A 19,186-nucleotide genomic window follows, 5' to 3' on the forward strand; every position below is an offset into this window, starting at 1 on the left:
CCATCATCCACTCTAACGGCAACACCCTCTACCTTGCGTTCTCCCACCTATGGACTCCTTGTAACCTCTCAAACACCCCTTTTCCTCCCTCTAATCACAACTTTATCAGCTTCACACACTCCCTGTCTCCTACCTCTCATGCCTCCAACCAGCAAACAGTTCCCCGTAGAAAACTCCACCACTTCAGCACTGATCTTCTTCACTCTGCTACAGAGTGCCTTTATGATAAAATTGCGCCCCTGTCCTGCCCAAACCTGGCCACAGCTGCCTACAACAACTTACTATCATCCTCCCTGGACGCACTTGCTCCTCTACATGCAGAGCCAGGCCTCGCCTGTCACAACCCTGGAAAACAGATGACACCAGAAGTCTCAAGAGATGCAGCCATGCTCATGAGCGAGCATGGCTTGAAACTAAATCCCTGCAAGACTTTACCCTATACAAATCCGCCCTTCTCAAATACAACTCCGGCCTCCATGCTGCTAAACAAACCTACTACAAGACATTCATCAAAACCCTCTAATCCAATCCTCATCAACTCTTTTCTACCCTTAATTCCTTACTACACCCCCCCCCACCAACTTACTTACTACACAGGAGATTGCCAGTCATTTCAAGAACAAGATCAAAACAATTTGTGATGAAATCTCCAGTGTCAAGCTTCCTCCTCCAACCAACATACCAGGCCCAACACCACGCTTAATACTCTCCTCCATTGATCCTGTTACCACCTAGGAAGTTACCAAACTCCTTTCCAAGGCTCACCTCACCACCTGTCCCCTGGGCAATATCCCCTCACGATTATTGCAGCCTCCTTCCTGCTCTATCCTAAACACTCTAACCCACATCTTCAATCTCTCATTCTCCACAGGCACCTTTCCCTTCATGCTCAAACATGCACTAGTTATCCCCATACTTAAAAATCTCTCGCTGGACCTCATCTGTTTGAATAACTTAAGACCCATCTCCCTGCTCCCGTTTGCCTCCAAGCTTCTCAAGCGCCTTGTTCACAACCGTGTGAATTGCTATCTCACCGACAACAACCTTCTCGATCCTCTACAGTCTGACTTCCACCCACAACATTCCACTGAAACTGCCCTACTAAAACTCACTAACGACCTACTAACTTCTAAAACCAATGGCCATTACTCCATACTCATACTCCTAGACCTTTCTGCTGCCTTTGACACGGTCGAGCACTCGCTCCTCCTTAGTAAACTCCACTCCACTGGCCTCCTTGACTCTGCTCCCTCCTGGTTCTCCTCTTACCTTTCTCAGCGCACTTTCAGCGTCACATACAACAACTCCTTCGCTCCTCTTCCTGTTGGGGTACCCCAAGGTTCTATGCTTAGGCCCCTCCTTTTCTCTCTCTGCACCTCCTCCCTGGGCCAACTGATAATCTCCCATGGCTTACAATACTACCTCTATGCTGATGACACCCAGATCTATTTCTCCACTCCCCAGCCCACACCCTCAATCTCCTCACATATCACAAATCTAATAAGCGACATATCAGTATAGATGTCATACCACTCCCTCAAACTCAATCATTGCTCCTCTCGGTCCCCCAAACTCATTCCTCCTCCCCGATCCCCCACTCATGACTTTACCATTAAGATCAACAGCACAACCATTGGTCCTTCCCCTCATGCCAGGGTGCTCAGCGTAACCCTAGACTCTGACCTTTGGGCCCCACATCCAATCACTGACTAAATCCTGCCTCCTCAGCCTCCACAACATTTCCAAAATCCCCCCTTTCTGACCTATGACACCACAAAACAATTAATCCGCTCCTTGGTTATATCCCACATTGATTACTGCAACTCCCTCCTCACTGGTCTACCGTTACACAGGTCATCCCCCCTTCAGTCTATTATGAATGCTGTTGCTAGACTCATACACCTTACCAACCGATCAGTGACTTCTGCCCCTCTCTGCCAATCCCTTCATTGGCTTCCACTAACCCAACGTATAAAATTCAAAATACTAACCACAACATACAAAACCATCCACAGCACTGCCTCTAGCTACATCACCAACCTCATCCGCAAATAACGCCCAAATTGCCCGCTCCGCTCCTCCCAAGACATCTTGCTCTCTAGCTCCTTTGTCACCTCCTCCCATGCTCACCTCCAGGACTTCTCCAGAGCCTCTCCCATCCCCTGGAACTCCCTACCGCAGTATGTCCGATCAGCCCCCACCCTGTCTACCTTTAGGCGATCTTTGAAAAGGGAAGCCTATCCCACCTCCACCTAAGAACTGTACTTAAGCCACCTCCATCAGATTATCCCCTGCAGCTATCACCTTTTGTACCACCTCCCCCTTCCTTTAGATTGTAAGCTCCACGAGCAGGCCCTCCTATTCCTTCTGTACTGAAATGTATTGTAATTGTACGGTCTCCCTTTATATTGTAAAGTGCTGCACAAACTGTCGGCGCTATATAAATCCTGTATTATAATAATCTCTTTGAAGGAACCCTGTACAGTAGTAAGACCTGACAGGAGGTCTAATCCTTACCCACACCATTCAAAACTAAAATGTTACACTATAGATACACTTAGGTTGCTTCAAGCATAACCACTCGGTCAGGGTATCATGAATGTATCACCAAATAATATAAACACAATAGCAGTGAGCACTATATTTTACCACAATAGCAGTGAGCACTATATTTTACCATTTTTATCAAACAAGCTTTTTACCTTTTGTTAAAGAAAACAGCTGATGTTGGATGTAGAGCACCTTTCACACTAGTCCTCCTAGCTTGGTCTGGAGGAAAAACTGTCCTTTTGCCAACTGCTTCTCTCTGTCCTCCAGATTTGAGAGACACTGATTTTTCCGAAATTCTCGACGTATATAAGATGAATAGTAGTCGCGGTCAGTAAACTGGAGTTTGCGTCCCTCTCGCAAAAGGGCACGGTACAGCTTTAGGACTGCCTCCCGGGACCAGCCTGCCATGGCAGGTGTGAAGAGAAAAGAGCTGGTCCTGCCAGTCTGCAGACAAAGACAGAAGTGTTAGAAGTATTGCATAAGTGAAATATTGGAGATTATAATGCAGATCTCCTTCTGCAAACACTAGCAGCCTCGCTGTCATGATGACTCACTAGCTTTAGCACTTTCTGAGCTACTAAAGCTACTAACCCAGAATAACTATTTAGATCAGAATATCAGGAATTTTGACTTCAACTACAACATGCATGATCCAGATCAGACGCTCACAAAATATTGTTCCCTGAGCATCAACTTGGATCAGCTTGATGGGTAATTGGTACTACAGGTAACAGGTATTTTGAGGAGAACAGAAATGGCAGCCCATGTATTAATGCCATAATATTTGTACTTTAACTCAAGCAGAAATATTCACCATGTTTACAAACTTTTCCTGAATCACAACATGAACTGGAATAAGAATTTTAAAGTGATATTAAAAGTTGTTTTTTTTTTTATAATTAACATGTTATACTTACCTGCACTGTGCAATGGTTTTGCACAGAGCATCCCTGATCCTCCTCTTCTCAGGTCCCCCGCGAGTGTTTTAGGCCTCTCCCTCCTGCCACTTCCTGTGGGGGCTCCCGAGCCACTGCGCTGTGTGTCCATTCACATACAGAGTGCAACTCGTCCCCGCTCTCTCCTCATTGGCTGTGACTGAAAGTAGTGGGAGACAATGGCTACCGACTGACTGCTGCTGTCTCAGCCAATGAGGAGGGAGAGACCCGGGGGAGCTGAGGACATTGTCCACATTGCTGGATCGAGATGAGGCTCAGGTAAGTATGGGGGGGGGGGGAGATGCTGCACACAGGTTTTTTACCTTCATGCACAGAATTCACTTCAAACCCCCATTTACACTTCAGTGCATAATCCCATTCTTTCTAATTTTTCCTGGTCACACTTGTACATTCAGTCACTCTACACCCAAAAAGTACACATTTTATTTTTAGCAGATTTAGGTGTTTTTGGCCACATAGACTCCTCTCCTCCTCTAGAATTGCTCCCAGCCCAGGTAGAAATGCCCAAAGATTATTGCATATGCAAAAATACCTGAAGGAAAAAAAAAAACACTTCAAAATCAACAGGAATATGCTCTTCCCAGATGTAAAAGCAAGCTACAACAAAATAGCATGTTTTATACTGTATAGTAGAAGGGTGTTGTCCTAACTATTTTAGCCACCATTAAAAAAAAAAAATGATGGCTGAAGTTAAAATGGTTTTAATGATAGTGAAAACATATACGAGATATCTCATTTCAAAAGAAAATTTGAATACTGAACAATTAAGAATAAAGCTAAATGTGACTCAGCATAATTCATAAATATAAAAACAAGGAGACTTCTATTAGTGAATTGGTTTTCAAAGATTCAGACTCTGGGACCGTCATCCTGAACCTGGTATCATGATCTGTTGCTCTGGTGACCAACGTGTGGTCCTTTAACCACTTGCCTATCAGGCACTTTTACCCCCTTCCTGCCCAGGCCAATTTTCAGCTTTCAGCGCTGTTGCACTTTGAATGACAATTGTGCGGTCATGCAACATTGTACCCATATGAAATTTTTATCATTTTTTTTCTCACAAATAGAGTTTTCTTTTGGTGGTATTTAATTGCCACTGGGGTTTTTATTTTTTGCACTGTGATTGAAAAAAAAAGATAAAAAAAATAAAATGTGTTCTTTGTTTCTGTTATAAAATAAATATTATATAGCAGGTCATTTTTCTCCTTCACTGATATGCAGCAATGATAGAAACGGATAGGCAGCACTGACTGATAGCACCAACTGGAGGCACTGACGGGCGGCACTGATTATTAGTGCAGATATCCCGTCACATTTGCTGGTTATCACCAGTAATTTCCTCACGTTGTGACAGCAGTACGTTGTGACATTATGCAGTCTCATAGGGCAGTAAGAGGAGAATGAAAAGTCCTCCTACAAGCTTTATCCTGTGCTCAGCTGGACACTGATAGAAGTTACAAGTCTGCTTTAACTGCTGATGAAAAAAAAGGTATTTTTACAATATATTTACTAAAATAATTGCATTTCCATGTACTTTGTACTGTGGAAGACCAGATATAGTGAATGCAGGGTCCTGGATTTAGTAACACTAACACTTCCTGCACGGTCCTCAGGGGTTTTGATGCTTACTCAATCCAGTGAAAGAACAGTGGGGGGAATTGACAAAAGGGGGAGCAGAATCTGGTGCAGCTGTGCATAGCAATTAATCAGCTTCAATCTTTAATTTTCAAAGCTTAACTGAACAAGCTAATGTGGAAGCAGATTGGTCATCATGCAGAGCTGCTCCAGATTCTGTCTGTTCCAGTTTTGAAAAATTCCGCTCAATATTCTTCAGTCTGACTTCTAGTCATTAAATGGTTGGGTTTTTTAGAATGTATTCTGCTTAGAGAAATGTCAGTAGTGGCACAAGTCATTTTTAAGGAGGCTGTTGGAAATACAAATATAGAAGAACGGAGTTGTAATGGGGCTGTAATGGTAGTGATCTCTAGCTGTTTCCTGGATGTGTCTGCAGCCTATGATGGTCTCATGAAGCTTATTCCCTGTCTACAATATCTTCTGTAGCATGTCTGCAGTGTGTGGCTATTTTCTGTAGCATTACATTTACTGAATATTATGTGTGGCCTCTGGTGATGTTACTAATCTAGTGACTCATTCACCTAGAACAAACATGCAGCTATCCATGTCTGGATTTCCACCCTGCACACTTGCCTTTAGTTTGCTGACTCACAAGAAAATACTGCCAGTTAATAACACCATAGGCTCTGTATGGACAAGAAGCTAGAGAAAGAGTCTGCAAGAGCCTAGCATTGCACCCACAATCCAATGCAAAACAAACAGTAAATGCACATTTTTTTTTCTGCAAATATGGGTACATTTACATATATAATTTTTTTTTTGCAAAAGGTTGACTTAACCTTTAAAGTGATCAGTTTGGTGATGGGAAGGGCCTGCTGCCTCCGAGGAGCCCAGAATCATGGATGGTAACTCACTTTAGGATGACAAACGGGAGGAGATCAAGGATTACCCATTCCCTGATCTAGTCTGTGATCCCTGATCTAGTCTGTGATGAACACAAAAGCGACAAGGATTTCTATACTTCTGGTTCCAGTTTATTCATTCTCCAGCTACTGTGGAAGCAGCTAATCAAGTGCAGAAAATCAAAAATGCCTCCATTCCAAAATGCATTGCAACATGTAAATGTGAACTCTTTGGATAAGGGTGTAGTTTTTTTACCGTCATCTATTCTATGCATGAAGGTAAAAAAAGCCTTCTGTGTGCAGCAGTGCCCCCAGCCCCCTTAATACTTACTTGAGCCTCATCGCGATCCAGCGATGTGAATGACAGCCTCGGCTGCCCCGGGTCTCTGCCTCCTCATTAGCTGAGACAGCAAACGAGAGCCCTTGGCTCCCACTGCTGTCAATCACAGCCAGTCAGCCAACGAGGAGGGGGGCAAGCCATGGCTCCACGTGTGAATGAACACATGGAACAGTGGGTGCCCCCATAGCAAGCTGCTTGCTGTGGGGGCACCCAACAGACAGGAGGAGCCAGGAGAGCCTGTGGGGGACCCGAGAAGAGGAGGATCCAGGCTGCTCTGTGCAAAACCACTGCACACAGTAGGTAAGTATAGACATGTTTGTTATTTTCCAAAAAAAAAAAAAAATATTAACCTTTAGAATTGCTTTAAGTTCCAACACATGCATTAAAACATGGGAGGTGTGAACAAGGCTTTTATACCCACAGAAGACATCTCCCAACTGTTATCAAACAGTAACATTTATTAAACACCCACATGGATGTCAGGAAGAGGCTGTATATCTAATACAGAACTACCTATCTCACCGAACAGTGAAGTCTATGAATCCATGTTGAGACTTGTAACTCCAATACAAAGAGTAGCAGATTGTCTCTAGGCCATTCATACAGAAGTTAAATGCATCAACACACATTTCAGTGTGACAGCACTATGACAAGTGATGACGTGTTCAGGCCAACTAATGGAAGCCTGGTTAAAACCACCTGAAACCGATTCCGCAGTACCTCCAGTGTTCCCAATGACGTCTAGTATACTAATCAACATAAATACATGTACTAATCAGGTAACATAGGTGTTTATGTAGAGGAATACTACAAATGTACCTTAGGAATAATAACATTGCTTATTTCCATATGCTAGTAAGCACTGAAGAAAACAAGGCACAGATGTGTCTAATATGCTTTCTATAATCCCATTCTCATTGGTATCAGCTGATCATTGCAAAGAGAAGGAACACAGGACGCACCAACCTAGCGCATTACCTTTGTGAAAGCTTTGTTTTAACAGAACAGATGTATACTCAGAAACAATATCAGCAAAAAGGCACATCAAAGTACATAATGTACTTGAAGCGGCCTGGTGACCTAGACATGTCCCAGGCACGAGAAGACCTTCCAAAAGGCCAAAAGTATGGACTGGTTATTACTCATAACATCTATGAAAACTTTAAACAATTGCATGATTCTAAACTGTCCCTAATTTGAAAACAATTCCATCTGTCCCTCTTTCTTCTTACGTTGTTCCTTTTCTTTTGGTCTGGTGTTCAGGTTCCTATGAAAATCTGCTACTTAAAGGGTTACTTGCCTTTACCAAAAAACTGCCTATGCAGATAAGGGGTGTCTGTAGATAAAAACAAACTGGGCAGCTCTGATAAAGTTGAATAATGTCCTTGCTATAGGTGTAGGCCATTTACATACCTCATGAAGCTGAACTGGAATACTCCTAGGACATTGCTAGGCGAGGCCTAGTCATTACCATTCACCTCCACCATCACAGGAATGAGTTCCCAAACACTGAACTCAGAGCTACTGCTTCAGGGGAATGAAAGAGCATGTAAGGGGTTTGAATGAAAGAAAAAAAAACTCGCTCCTGTGATGGTGAAGATGAGACTAGGCTTCACTTAGCAATGTCCTGAGAGCATTCCAGTCAGGCTTCATGAGCTATGTAAATGGTCAGCACCTTAACAAGGGTATTATTCAACTTAATCACAGCTGCACAGTTTGTTTTTATCTACAAACATCCTTTACCTACATTGACAATTTTTTTTATAAAGGTGAACTTACCCTTTAACAACTAAAAGGGCCAAAGCTGGTCATACACCAGTTAAAATTTTATTCACAATTTTTTTTTCTTTGTAGAACGGTTGCTTGATTAGTTTTTTTTTACCATAATGAAGACAGCATTTGAAGGAGCAGCATGGAAAATGTTTCTTGCATGAAGAAAATTGAAACTGTGAACTTGGCATTGTTTGGGGAAAAAAGTGTACATAGTCAGATGTGTGGAAATTTTTTAAAAAACTACTTGCCCAGGGACTAAATCGGTGCCCCAATCTACTTGTCCCTCATGACAATCTACTTGTCCAGATAAAAAAATAAATAAATTTTAACCAAAACTGTATTTAAACCGGAGGTGATATTAGGAATATCTGGGGCTTTATGGCGACGTAAACATGTAATATTTTTTAACATTGAACCGTTTATCTCCTCCTCCCCTCCCTGCCTCTCTCCAGCACTGCACCCGGGGACTAGCAGTGTCCCCCACCGAATTTGACAGGTACCTGCTCCCACTTCCGCTGCAATCGCCTAGCACTTCTCGCTGTCACAGCCAGGTGCTCACATTGAATATGCCGGCACCAGGGAGGGGAGACGGCCGTGAAACCAGCGTTGGTGAGGACACAGCTGGACCGAGGGACAGGTAAGTGTCTGTATTTTAAAAGTCAACAGCTATAGTTTTTGTAGCTGCTGACTTTTATCTTTTCAGACGGAACCCCGCTTTAATATAATTTTAACCACTTCAAGTCAACACTTTCACTCCATTCCAGGCCAACTTTCAGCACCATCACAGTTTGAATGACAATTACTCAGGCATACAACACCATATCCAATTTTTTTCACACAAATAGAGCTTTCTTCTTGATGGCATTTAACCACCTGCCTACCGGACACTTTCACCCCCTTCCTGCCCAGGCCACTTTTCAGCTTTCAGCGCTGTCACACTTTGAATGTCAATTGCACGGTCATGCAACACTGTACTCATGAAATTTTTATAGATAGAGCTTTCTTTTAGTGGTATTTAATTACCTCTGGGTTTTTTTTTTTTTGCTTAACAAACCAAAAACCTGAAAATTTTGAAAAAAAAAGTTTTTTTCTTCGTTTCTGTTATAAAATTTTGTAAAGGAGTAATTTTTACCCTTCACTTATGTGCGCTAATGAGGCTGCAGTGATGGGCATTGATGAGGAGGCACTGAAAGGCATCACTGGTGGGCACTGAAAGGCAGCTCAGATTGGCACTGACAGGTGGCATTGATGGGGCTACACTGATCATCAGTGTAGATATCCCCTCTGAGGAATGCCGATTGCTGGCTCTGCTCTCCTCACACCCTGTCAGCTCCTTATTTACATTTGATCAGCTGTGATTGGACACAGATGATCACGACAGAGCCGAGGTCATCAGCTCTTTCCGGTGATCCTCTGTGTCCCAGGGACACAGCGCACCTACGATTGCCGCGCTGCGTGCCCTTGGGGGGCACACACGTGGTTAGAGTGCGAGGACGTCAGAACGAGAGAGTCGCTGCCCGTCCATCATTTCCTTATATGGCGGGCGGGAGGCAGTTAATCACCACTGGGTTTCATATTTTTTGCTAAACAACCAAAAAAGACAAAAAAAAAAAAAACACGTTTCTTAGATTTTGGTATTAAATTTTGCAAATATACATATGTTCTTCATAAAATTAGGCCAAAATGTATTGCGCTACCTTTTTTTGGTAGAAATAACCCAAATCAGTGTATATTATTTAGTCTGTGTGAAAATTATAGAGTTCACAAACCATGGTATAAATATTTGAAAATTGATCAATTCTGATGTACTGACTACCTATATAATTTCTTGGGGCCCTGAAATGCCTGGACAATACAAATACCCTAATGACCCCTTTTTGGAAAAGTAGTAGTCTGAGGTATTTAATAAACGGCATGGTGAGTTTTTTGAAGTTGTAATTTTTTGCCAAATTGTTTTGGAAAATTATAAAAGTAAAAAATGTTTATTTTTTTTTTCACAAAGTTGTCATTTTATTTCCATGTTCAAGTTATTTCTCTCACATGGCTTAGGCATACTTGCAATTACACTCCAAAACACATTCTCTAACTCCTCCTGAGTATGGCGATACCACATGTGACACTTTTTCACAGCCTAGCCACATAGAGGGGCTCCACATCCAATAAGCGTTCTAGGGGCAAAAATTACACATCTAATTTCTTGGCTACTTGTCACAGTTTTGCAGGTCCTGGAGCACCAGGACAATGGAAACACTCACAAAATGACCCCATTCTGGAGAGCTGGTATGGCGGTGATCAGGACCCGCTGGTGTGGCTGGGCGGTGATCAGGACCCGCTGGTGTGGCTGGGCGGTGATCAGGACCCGCTGGTGTGGCTGGGCGGTGATCAGGACCTGGTAGTGTTGCAGTGATCAGGGCATACAGTATGGTGATCAGGGACACTGAGGTGGAGGGCAGTGTGCTTACAAGCTCTGGTGTTGCTAACAGCTCCTTCTCCTCTCACAAACAGAACTCCATGTGAGGAGGAGCTGGAAGCCACAGCACACAACTTTTGTTGGTCACATGGTATAGGAACGATTTCATTGGTCTTGTACCATTGACGTGTGATCTGCTGTGTCCGCGGGTCACAGTGATCACTGGGGTCACAGTGATCACTGGGCTCACAGGTGCTCGCTCTGGGAGCCGTGCACGATCCTCTGATGCGATTGGCCATTCAGAAATGTCCACCCGCAATGGCATGCCCATTCCCATCCAGCCGTTTATGTACATGGGCTGGGCAGGAAGAGGTTAAAGACTGTGAGCAGGCAGGCTCTTCATTGCAGAAGACATGTGCAATTTACATTGTGGCCCTGTGTCTGTGTGCCAAGATGACAGAACATGTACAGCAGTGGTATCCTGTATGGCCACAATCCAGGATGCAGAAACAGCCGGGTAAAAGATACCAGCACAGGATGTCGAGCCGTTAAAGGAAAGGTACGTATCGAGACTATAGTTCCACTTTAATATATCTGGGATTCCATTCAAATAGCAGACCTGCTTAACATTTTAGAGGTTTTCAATTTTCATGAGTTTACTTAATGATGGCAAAAAAAGTGTTCTGATGACAACTGTGTCCCTATATAGGAATTGTGTGGTCAGGAGTCTCCAATCAGTTTGTGTGTTCCTTTATTCGTACACTAATACGAGCCCGCTCTTTCCCAACTCATACACCTGAGAGATGTGGAAACACGAAGTGTGCTATTCCAGCCAATACTACTAGTGCTGGGGAGGCCAGCAGAGGTTAGATCAGGATCATGGAGCGCTGTGTAGTCCCACACAACAGAATAGCTCCTTCGGTTGGACACACAAGCCTGTGTCGGTACAGCCTACCCCTAGACATTCCCCTTCTCTTCCTGCACACCACTCACCGCCCCTATTACCTCTCAGGGTCGCCGGTACGATGTCGGAACTTCCGCCTTCACAGGGGGTGTGAACCGATTTCCGGAATAAGCAAACCATAGAGGGGACAAGAAGACTCACAAAACCATAGAGGTGAGGAGAGAGCACCCCGTGCGCTGTGCATGCCGGGATAGAAGACGAGGTGGTGAACGAAGTATAGGGCTGAGAAGTGTCAGTAATGTGCAGTCAGTGTGGGCGTCTCTGACGAGCTAATTATAAATCTGGTGGTCATATTATCATTTCAGTTATCGTCAATGCTGTGGGGATGAAAAGGCATTTCTTCATTATATATAATAATACCAGTGAGTGTGTATTTGAGTTATTGCAATGTTTACCTTCTTTATAGCTATTAGGTTTGTTTACCAGTTTACTTCTCCATATTGGGATGATGGGATTATTGGCTGCAATGCTCAACACTCTCGTTAGGTGTCAGTATATTTTTACACACATATAAGGTAATGATTCTTTTACTCAAAATATGTTTTTCTTTTCTGCACTGCTTGATACTATGTTGCAAGAAGTAGTGGCTAATATTTAACTCTTCACTTGCTGATATACATGCAATATATACAATATCATGCAATGGAATCAGTAAGACCCCTATCACACTGGATTGGCACGCGATTTGCAAATCGCAGCCTATTGTCCGCAATTAGGCGGTCATATCGGTGCAGTTCCGACTTGATCAGAGCTTCACCAATTTCTAAAGTAGTACATGCACTACTTTTGGTGCGATTTGTATAGACATCTGTATCAGATGTCTTGTAAATCGCACCTGAAATCGGCAAGTCATCCGACTTTGAAATTGTGCGACTTCACTGTAAGTAGTGTTTGATGTGACCAGAGTGTTAATTATACAGAAATAATGGAAACATTACTCAATATATTTCCAGGAATAGATTTACTGATGATATACTGTACATTTATTTGCACTACATTTTGAACTGTTTTATTAGGAACCTTGAAAAAAGATGTTTCAAAAATGAAGATTATAATTTACAAACGCCAAGGAAAGAAATTGACAATGTGGTTATTTTTGATGTGCATTGGGATTATGGATGAAATAAAATGGTTACACATCCCACATAATACATTTCACCTTTTTTAGATAAGAATATGGAGAAAAGTGCTTTTATATATGGGGATTATGGGGAAAATATCATGGTTACATTTAACAATGAACATATTTTATCTACAGTCAGGTCCATAAATACTGGGACATTGACACAATTCTAACATTTTTGGCTGTATACACCACCACCACCACAATGGATTTGAAATGAAACGAACAAGATGTGCTTTAACTGCAGACTGTCCGCTTTAATTTGAGGGTATTTACATTCAAATCAGGTGAACGGTGTAGGAATTACAACAGTGTGCATATGTGCCTCTCACTTGTTAAGGGACCAAAAGTAATGGGACAGAATAATAATCATAAATCCAACTTTCACTTTTTAATACTTGGTTGCAAATCCTTTGCAGTCAATTACAGCCTGAAGTCTGGAACGCATAGACATCACCAGACGCTGGGTTTCATCCCTGGTGATGCTCTGCCAGGCCTCTACTGCAACTGTCTTCAGTTCCTGCTTGTTCTTGGGGCATTTTCCCTTCAGTTTTGTCTTCAGCAAGTGAAATGCATGCTCAATCGGATTCAGGTCAGGTGATTGACTTGGCCATTGCATAACATTCCACTTCTTTTCCTTAAACTCTTTGGTTGCTTTTGCAGTATGCTTTGGGTCATTGTCCATCTGCACTGTGAAGTGGCGTCCAATGAGTTTTGAAGCATTTGGCTGAATATGAGCAGATAATATTGCCCGAAACACTTCACAATTCATCCTGCTGCTTTTGTCAGCAGTCACATCATCAATAAATACAAGAGAACCAGTTCCATTGGCAGCCATACATGCCCACGCCATGACACTACCACCACCATGCTTCACTGATGAGGTGGTATGCTTAGAATCATGAGCAGTTCCTTTCCTTCTCCATATTCTTCTCTTCCCATCACTCTGGTACAAGTTGATCTTGGTCTCATCTGTCCATAGGATGTTGTTCCAGAACTGTGAAGGCTTTTTTAGATGTCGTTTGGCAAACTCTAATCTGGCCTTCTTGTTTTTGAGGCTCACCAATGGTTTACATCTTGTGGTGAACCCTCTGTATTCAGTCTGGTGAAGCCTTCTCTTGATTGTTGACTTTGACACACATACATCTACCTCCTGGAGAGTGTTCTTGATCTGGCCAACTGTTGTGAAGGGTGTTTTCTTCACCAGGGAAAGAATTCTTCGGTCATCCACCACAGTTGTTTTCCGTGGTCTTCCGGGTCTTTTGATGTTTGCTGAGCTCACCGGTGCGTTCCTTCTTTATAAGAATGTTCCAAACAGTTGTTTTGGCCATGCCTAATGTTTTTGCTATCTCTCTGATGGGTTTGTTTTGTTTTTTCAGCCTAATGATGGCTTGCTTCACTGATAGTGACAGCTCTTTGAATCTCATCTTGAGAGTTGACAGCAACAGATTCCAAATGCAAATAGCACACTTGAAATTAACTCTGGACCTTTTTATCTGCTCATTGTAATTGGGATAATGAGGGAATAACACACACCTGGCCATGGAACAGCTGAGAAGCCAATTGTCCCATTTCTTTTGGTCCCTTAACAAGTGGGAGGCACATATGCAAACTGTTGTAATTCCTACACCATTCACCTGATTTGGATGTAAATACCCTCAAATTAAAGCTGACAGTCTGCAGTTAAAGCACATCTTGTTTCATTTCAAATCCATTGTGGTGGTGTATAGAGGCAAAAATGTTAGAATTGTGTCGATGTCCCAATATTTATTGAACTGACTGTAAATAAAATAAGCAAATGCACATAATTATTTTTCCAAATGGTGATCATACGCAAAAATATTGTGGATACACATGGCAAGGACCATAATTGACCTGTTTCTGATAAGAATATGAGAATAGTTATATTTCTACATGGGGATTATAGGGAGGTTATTGTGGATACACATGCCAAGGGCCATAATTGACCAATTTTTGAAAAAATGATGGGTATAGTTCTTTTTCAACAAGGGGATTATTGGAGGAATATCATGGTTAAACAAGTCTAGGAACACAGTTGACTTGTTTCTGATAAGAATATGAGAATAGCTATTTTCTACATGGGGATTATGGGTGGAATATTGTTGATACACATGCCAAGGACCATATTTGGCCTGTTTCTGATAAGAATATGAGAATAGTTATTTTTCTACATGGGGATTGTGGGTGGAATATCATGGTTAAACATGCCTAGGAACACATGTGACCTGTTTCTGATAAGAATATGAGAATAGTTATTTTTCTACAAAGGGATTATGGGTGGAATATTGTGGATACACATGCCAAGGACCATTTTTGACCTATTTCTTAAATTATTATGGTTATAGTAATTTGTCTACATGGGGATTATGGGTGGAATGTCATGGTTAAGCATGCCTAGGAATACATTTGACTTGTTTCTGATAAGAATATGAGAATAGCTATTTTTCTACATGGGGATTATGGGTGGATTTTTGTAGATACATATGCAAGGACCATATTTTACCTGTTCCTGAAAAGAATAATGGTATAGTGTTTTTTTCTACATGGGGATTATGGGTGTATTATTCTCGTTAAATTATTATGATTATGATTACTATTATTATACAGGATTTATATACTGCCAAAAGTTTGCACAGCACATTACAATATAAAGGGAGACAGAACAATTACAATACATTTCAGTACAGAAGGAATAGGAGGGCCCTGCTCCTGGAGTTTACAATCTAAAGGAAGGGAGAGGTCGTACAAAAGGTTATAGCTGTAGGGGATGATCTTAGGTAGAGGTGGGGTAGGCTTCCCTGAATAGGCAGACAGGGTGTTGGCTGACCAGACATACTTGCGTAGGGAGTTCCAGAGGATGGGAGAGGCTCTGGTGGAGTCCTGGAGGTGGCGAGGGAGCTAGAGAGCAAGATGTCTTGGGAGGAGCAGAGCGGGTGATTCGGACGATATCTGGGGATGAGGTTGGTGATGTAGCTAGGGGCAGTGTTGTGGATGGCTTTGTATGTTGCGGTTAGTATTTTGAATTTTATACGGTGGGTTAATGGAAGCCAATGAAAGGATTGGCAGAGAGGGGCAGCAGTTTCTGATCAGTTGGTAAGGTGTATGAGTCTAGCAGCAGCATTCATAATAGACTGAAGGGCGGATAACCTGTGTAACGGTAGACCAGTGAGGAAGGAGTTGCAGTAATCAAGGCGGGATATAACCAAGGCGTGGATAATTTGTTTTGTAGTGTCATTGGTCAGAAAGGGGGGATTTTGGAAATGTTGCGGAGGTTGAGGAGGCAGGATTTAGCCAGTGATTGGTTGTGGGGCCCGAAGGAGAGGTGAGAGTCCAGGATTACACCTAGCACTCTGGCATGAGGGGGAAGGACCAATGTTTGTGCTGTTGATCTTGATGGTAAAGTCATAAGTGGAGGATCAGGGAGGAGAAAATATTACAAGCTCGGTTTTGGAAAAATTGAGTTTAAGGGAGTGGTGTGACATCCATACTAATATGTCGCTTAGTAGATTTGTGATGCGTGAGGATCATCATCCTCACGCTTATAAACACATTTCTATTTCAGTACTTTTATTAAGAAAATTTTTGTTTTAATAATACAAGTTCAAAATAAGCCCATGTAGAGACAGAGCAGAAAAATAACATACATAAACAGATACAAGTCAGCAAGATGTATTAACCAAATAACGGAATGTCCAATGACATCAAGGAGGGACGGCAAAAAGCCAAACAAAATAGTAGCAGCAGCAATCCATCATATTACCGGGAAAAACAACTGCTAGAAAAAAGGAAAAAGAAAATATAAAAACATAGAAAGAAATAAGGAAGAAAGAAAGATTCAGAGAGAAAACATGGAAGAAAAGAAGACTAGAAGAGTCACAGATCCAGGGCTAGCACAGGCAATGACTATAAGAGGCCATAACTAGTAGGAGGCAGGGATGGCAGGGAATAATGTATCCAAGGTTCCCAAACCTTAAGGAATCTCGGATGAAAATCTTGAAGAACGCTAGACATCTGTTCTTTGATCAGCATAGCATTCATCCGGGTCTTCACCCCCTGGAAGACAAAGGGGTTCTCCAAGCTTGAGCTATAGCACGTTTGGCTGAAATAAATAGGTAGGATGCCAATTTCTGCTGAGACCTAGACAGACCCAAAATTGGGCAATGCAGGAGGGTCACCCTTGCATCCCTACGGACCGTAATATGAAATACCGTTTGCAGAAAACCAAAAACCCTAGACCAGAAGCCTATCCATTGCGGGCACGACCACCAAATTTGCAAGACGTCCCCACATAGACCACAGTTCCGGAAACACCTATCTCCGCTAGTCGGATTAAAGTGAGCAGTCCGAGCTGGGACCCAGTACCACTGCAGGAAAACTTTGTAGGCTGCCTCAAGAGTGACTGTATTGAAGGAACATTTCGCCACCATCCCCCAGGCCCTTCGCCAATCCTCTGTCGTAATCGAGAAACCTAGATCTCGCTCCCATTGAGAGACATAAGAGAGGGGTGGTGAGGAGGACCTACTGTTAAGAGAGGCATAAATTACAGAAATGAGACCAGGGGACCCTGGGGAATGTTGAGACATGTTCAAAGGGCATTTTGTGGTAAGGATATGTAGAGGTACGACGGAAGGACAGGACCCAGTGGCTCAATTGCAAATACCAATAATATTCCAGCGGCGGGACCTCCCGTGATTCTGGAAGAGACTCCCATGATGGAAATGTATGAGCGCTGAGAAAATCATGTACAATAACAAAGGCATGGGAGGTTCACCAAGAGAAAGAAGGGGGGCTGTTCTAAACCTGGTGGAAATAAAGGATTATGCGTAATCGGCAATAGAGGTAGAAACGATGATATCATATTACTCAAATATTTAAAAGAATCCCAGGTTCGTAAACTGTGAAGCATGATAGGGCTCAAATGCAGAGGGCGCAACTTCGGTGGGAGCCAAAGCAATGTAGTTAAGGAAAGCGGAACACAGTTGGGTAATTCCAAGAGTACTCATAACGGGATATCTGTCGTGGCATGAAGCATGGAAAACTGGGAGATCTGAGCTGCCAAATAGTATCTAGAAATGTGGAACTCCCAAACCTCCCTGTAGTCTATGAGTATACAGAGTGGATCTAGGCACTCTGGGACGTTTATGAGCCCAAATAAAATGGAGTAGACGAAGAAAAAACGCAGGGACCTGAATAGGGAGAGTGCGAAAAAAGTACACGATCTTCGGCAAGATAGTCATCTTGACAGCATGTATCCAGCCAATCCATGATAAAGAAGGAAACTGCCAAGAATGAAGCAGGGAAGTAACAGAGTGCAGTAAGGGGTAATAATTTGCCAAAAATAAGGCAGAGTAGGAGGTAGTAAGTGTAATGCCAAGATAAGCCAGGGAATGGGATGCCCAACTGTCAGGGTCCTGTCCACAGCAGAAGTTCTGGTGTTTCTGCCAATACTCTACATGGCCACAGAAGGACACATCAGACTTAGTCTGGTGCCAGACGGCCTTTATAAGGAGACTCATCACTTCCTCTGGTTGCTGGATGATCTCTAGCTCCCCGTGGTTTGTTCCTGTGACTTGTGACTTCCGACCCGGCTTGTACTTGGACCTGTCTGCTCTACTGAACCCCTGATCTGACCTCGGCTTGGCTAAAGGATACTCTCTCTTGCTTCTCCGTGTATGACCTCGCCTATCCCACCTGACCACGTCTGTTCTGTTCCCCACCCGGTACCTGACCTTGGCTCGAACTAACCAGCAAACATCCAAATCCCGGAAGGCTTGCATACCACGCACAGGCGCCTCCAGTCTGCAGACCTATCCCCGTGTACCAGCTGTGCTCCTGAGTGGACCACCAACCAGCACTCCTACAGGCGACCTGTGCAACTTTGGGCCTGACTCCCGCTGTCCCACTCTCAGGGGAGTCCGGAACTTAGCTGCAAGGGAAGCCCTTTCTCCATTTGCCTCCATCACCAGGTACGTGATAGTATCATTCAGCCAGTATGTCCGAGGCAGAGAGAGGCGCTTCCGCACTAGAGGCCCTGTGCCAATAGATGACGGCACTTACCCAAGCAGTGAAGGATTTACAGCAGGGATACTTCCAGCTGGAAAGACGTCTTCACTCCCTCTCCATTTCCGCGGACCAGGTTTCCTCCGCCAGCTCCAACCCAGTTGCAGCACCTACCAGTCAGTCTCCTGCCACCACTCCTGCTATTGTGTTACCAAATCCAGAACCCAGAGTTCCTATCCCGGAACGTTTTCTCTGGGAGTGACGTAAGTTCAGAGCTTTCAAGAATGCTTGTAAATTATATTTTGCTCTGCAACCCAGGACCTTTTCTCTGGAAGCGGTCAAGGTCGGGTTCATCATTTCCCTCTTGTCTGAAGAACCTCAGTCTTGGGCACATAGTCTCCTGGAACAAAAAAGCCCAGCACTCAAATTAGTGATTGAATTCTTTGAAGCCATGGCTGCCCTCTACAATGATCCCCAGAAAACCTCCACTGCTGAGTCCGCCCTCCATGCTCTACTACAAGGTTGGCGGCCTGTGGAGGACTACATAGTGGAGTTCCATAAATGGTCTGCAG

The 19,186-nt window shown here is 43.3% G+C and overlaps 1 protein-coding gene and 1 long non-coding RNA gene across 2 annotated transcripts in view; one reads left to right on the forward strand and one right to left on the reverse strand.

Annotated features, from left to right (window-relative positions):
- Positions 1-2,745: 2,745 nt before the first annotated feature.
- On the reverse strand, positions 2,746-11,588 carry MIURF (mitochondrial elongation factor 1 upstream open reading frame). Its single transcript, XM_089674284.1, has 2 exons — positions 11,512-11,588; positions 2,746-2,994 (listed from the first exon to the last, which is right to left on the reverse strand). Exon 2 carries the CDS (start codon positions 2,956-2,958, stop codon positions 2,746-2,748), a length of 213 nt encoding a protein of 70 aa, XP_089530410.1. The 5' UTR covers positions 2,959-2,994; positions 11,512-11,588.
- Positions 11,589-11,659: 71 nt separating this feature from the next.
- The window catches only part of LOC149464682 (uncharacterized), a 31,039-nt gene continuing 23,512 nt past the window's right edge, over positions 11,660-19,186 (forward strand). The window contains exon 1 of the long non-coding RNA XR_016312340.1: positions 11,660-11,832. This is a non-coding gene — a long non-coding RNA (uncharacterized LOC149464682). The remainder of the gene's footprint in view (positions 11,833-19,186) is intronic.

This window comes from Staurois parvus, unplaced genomic scaffold, assembly GCF_062004578.1.
Source record: "Staurois parvus isolate SC_StPar_1 unplaced genomic scaffold, SC_StPar_1.0 ptg000149l, whole genome shotgun sequence".
Lineage (NCBI taxonomy): Eukaryota > Metazoa > Chordata > Amphibia > Anura > Ranidae > Staurois > Staurois parvus.

Coding starts and splice junctions, on each gene's coding strand:
- MIURF (XM_089674284.1), bottom strand. CDS start 2,958: ATGGCAGGCTGGTCCCGGGAGGCAGTCCTAAAGCTGTACCGTGCCCTT.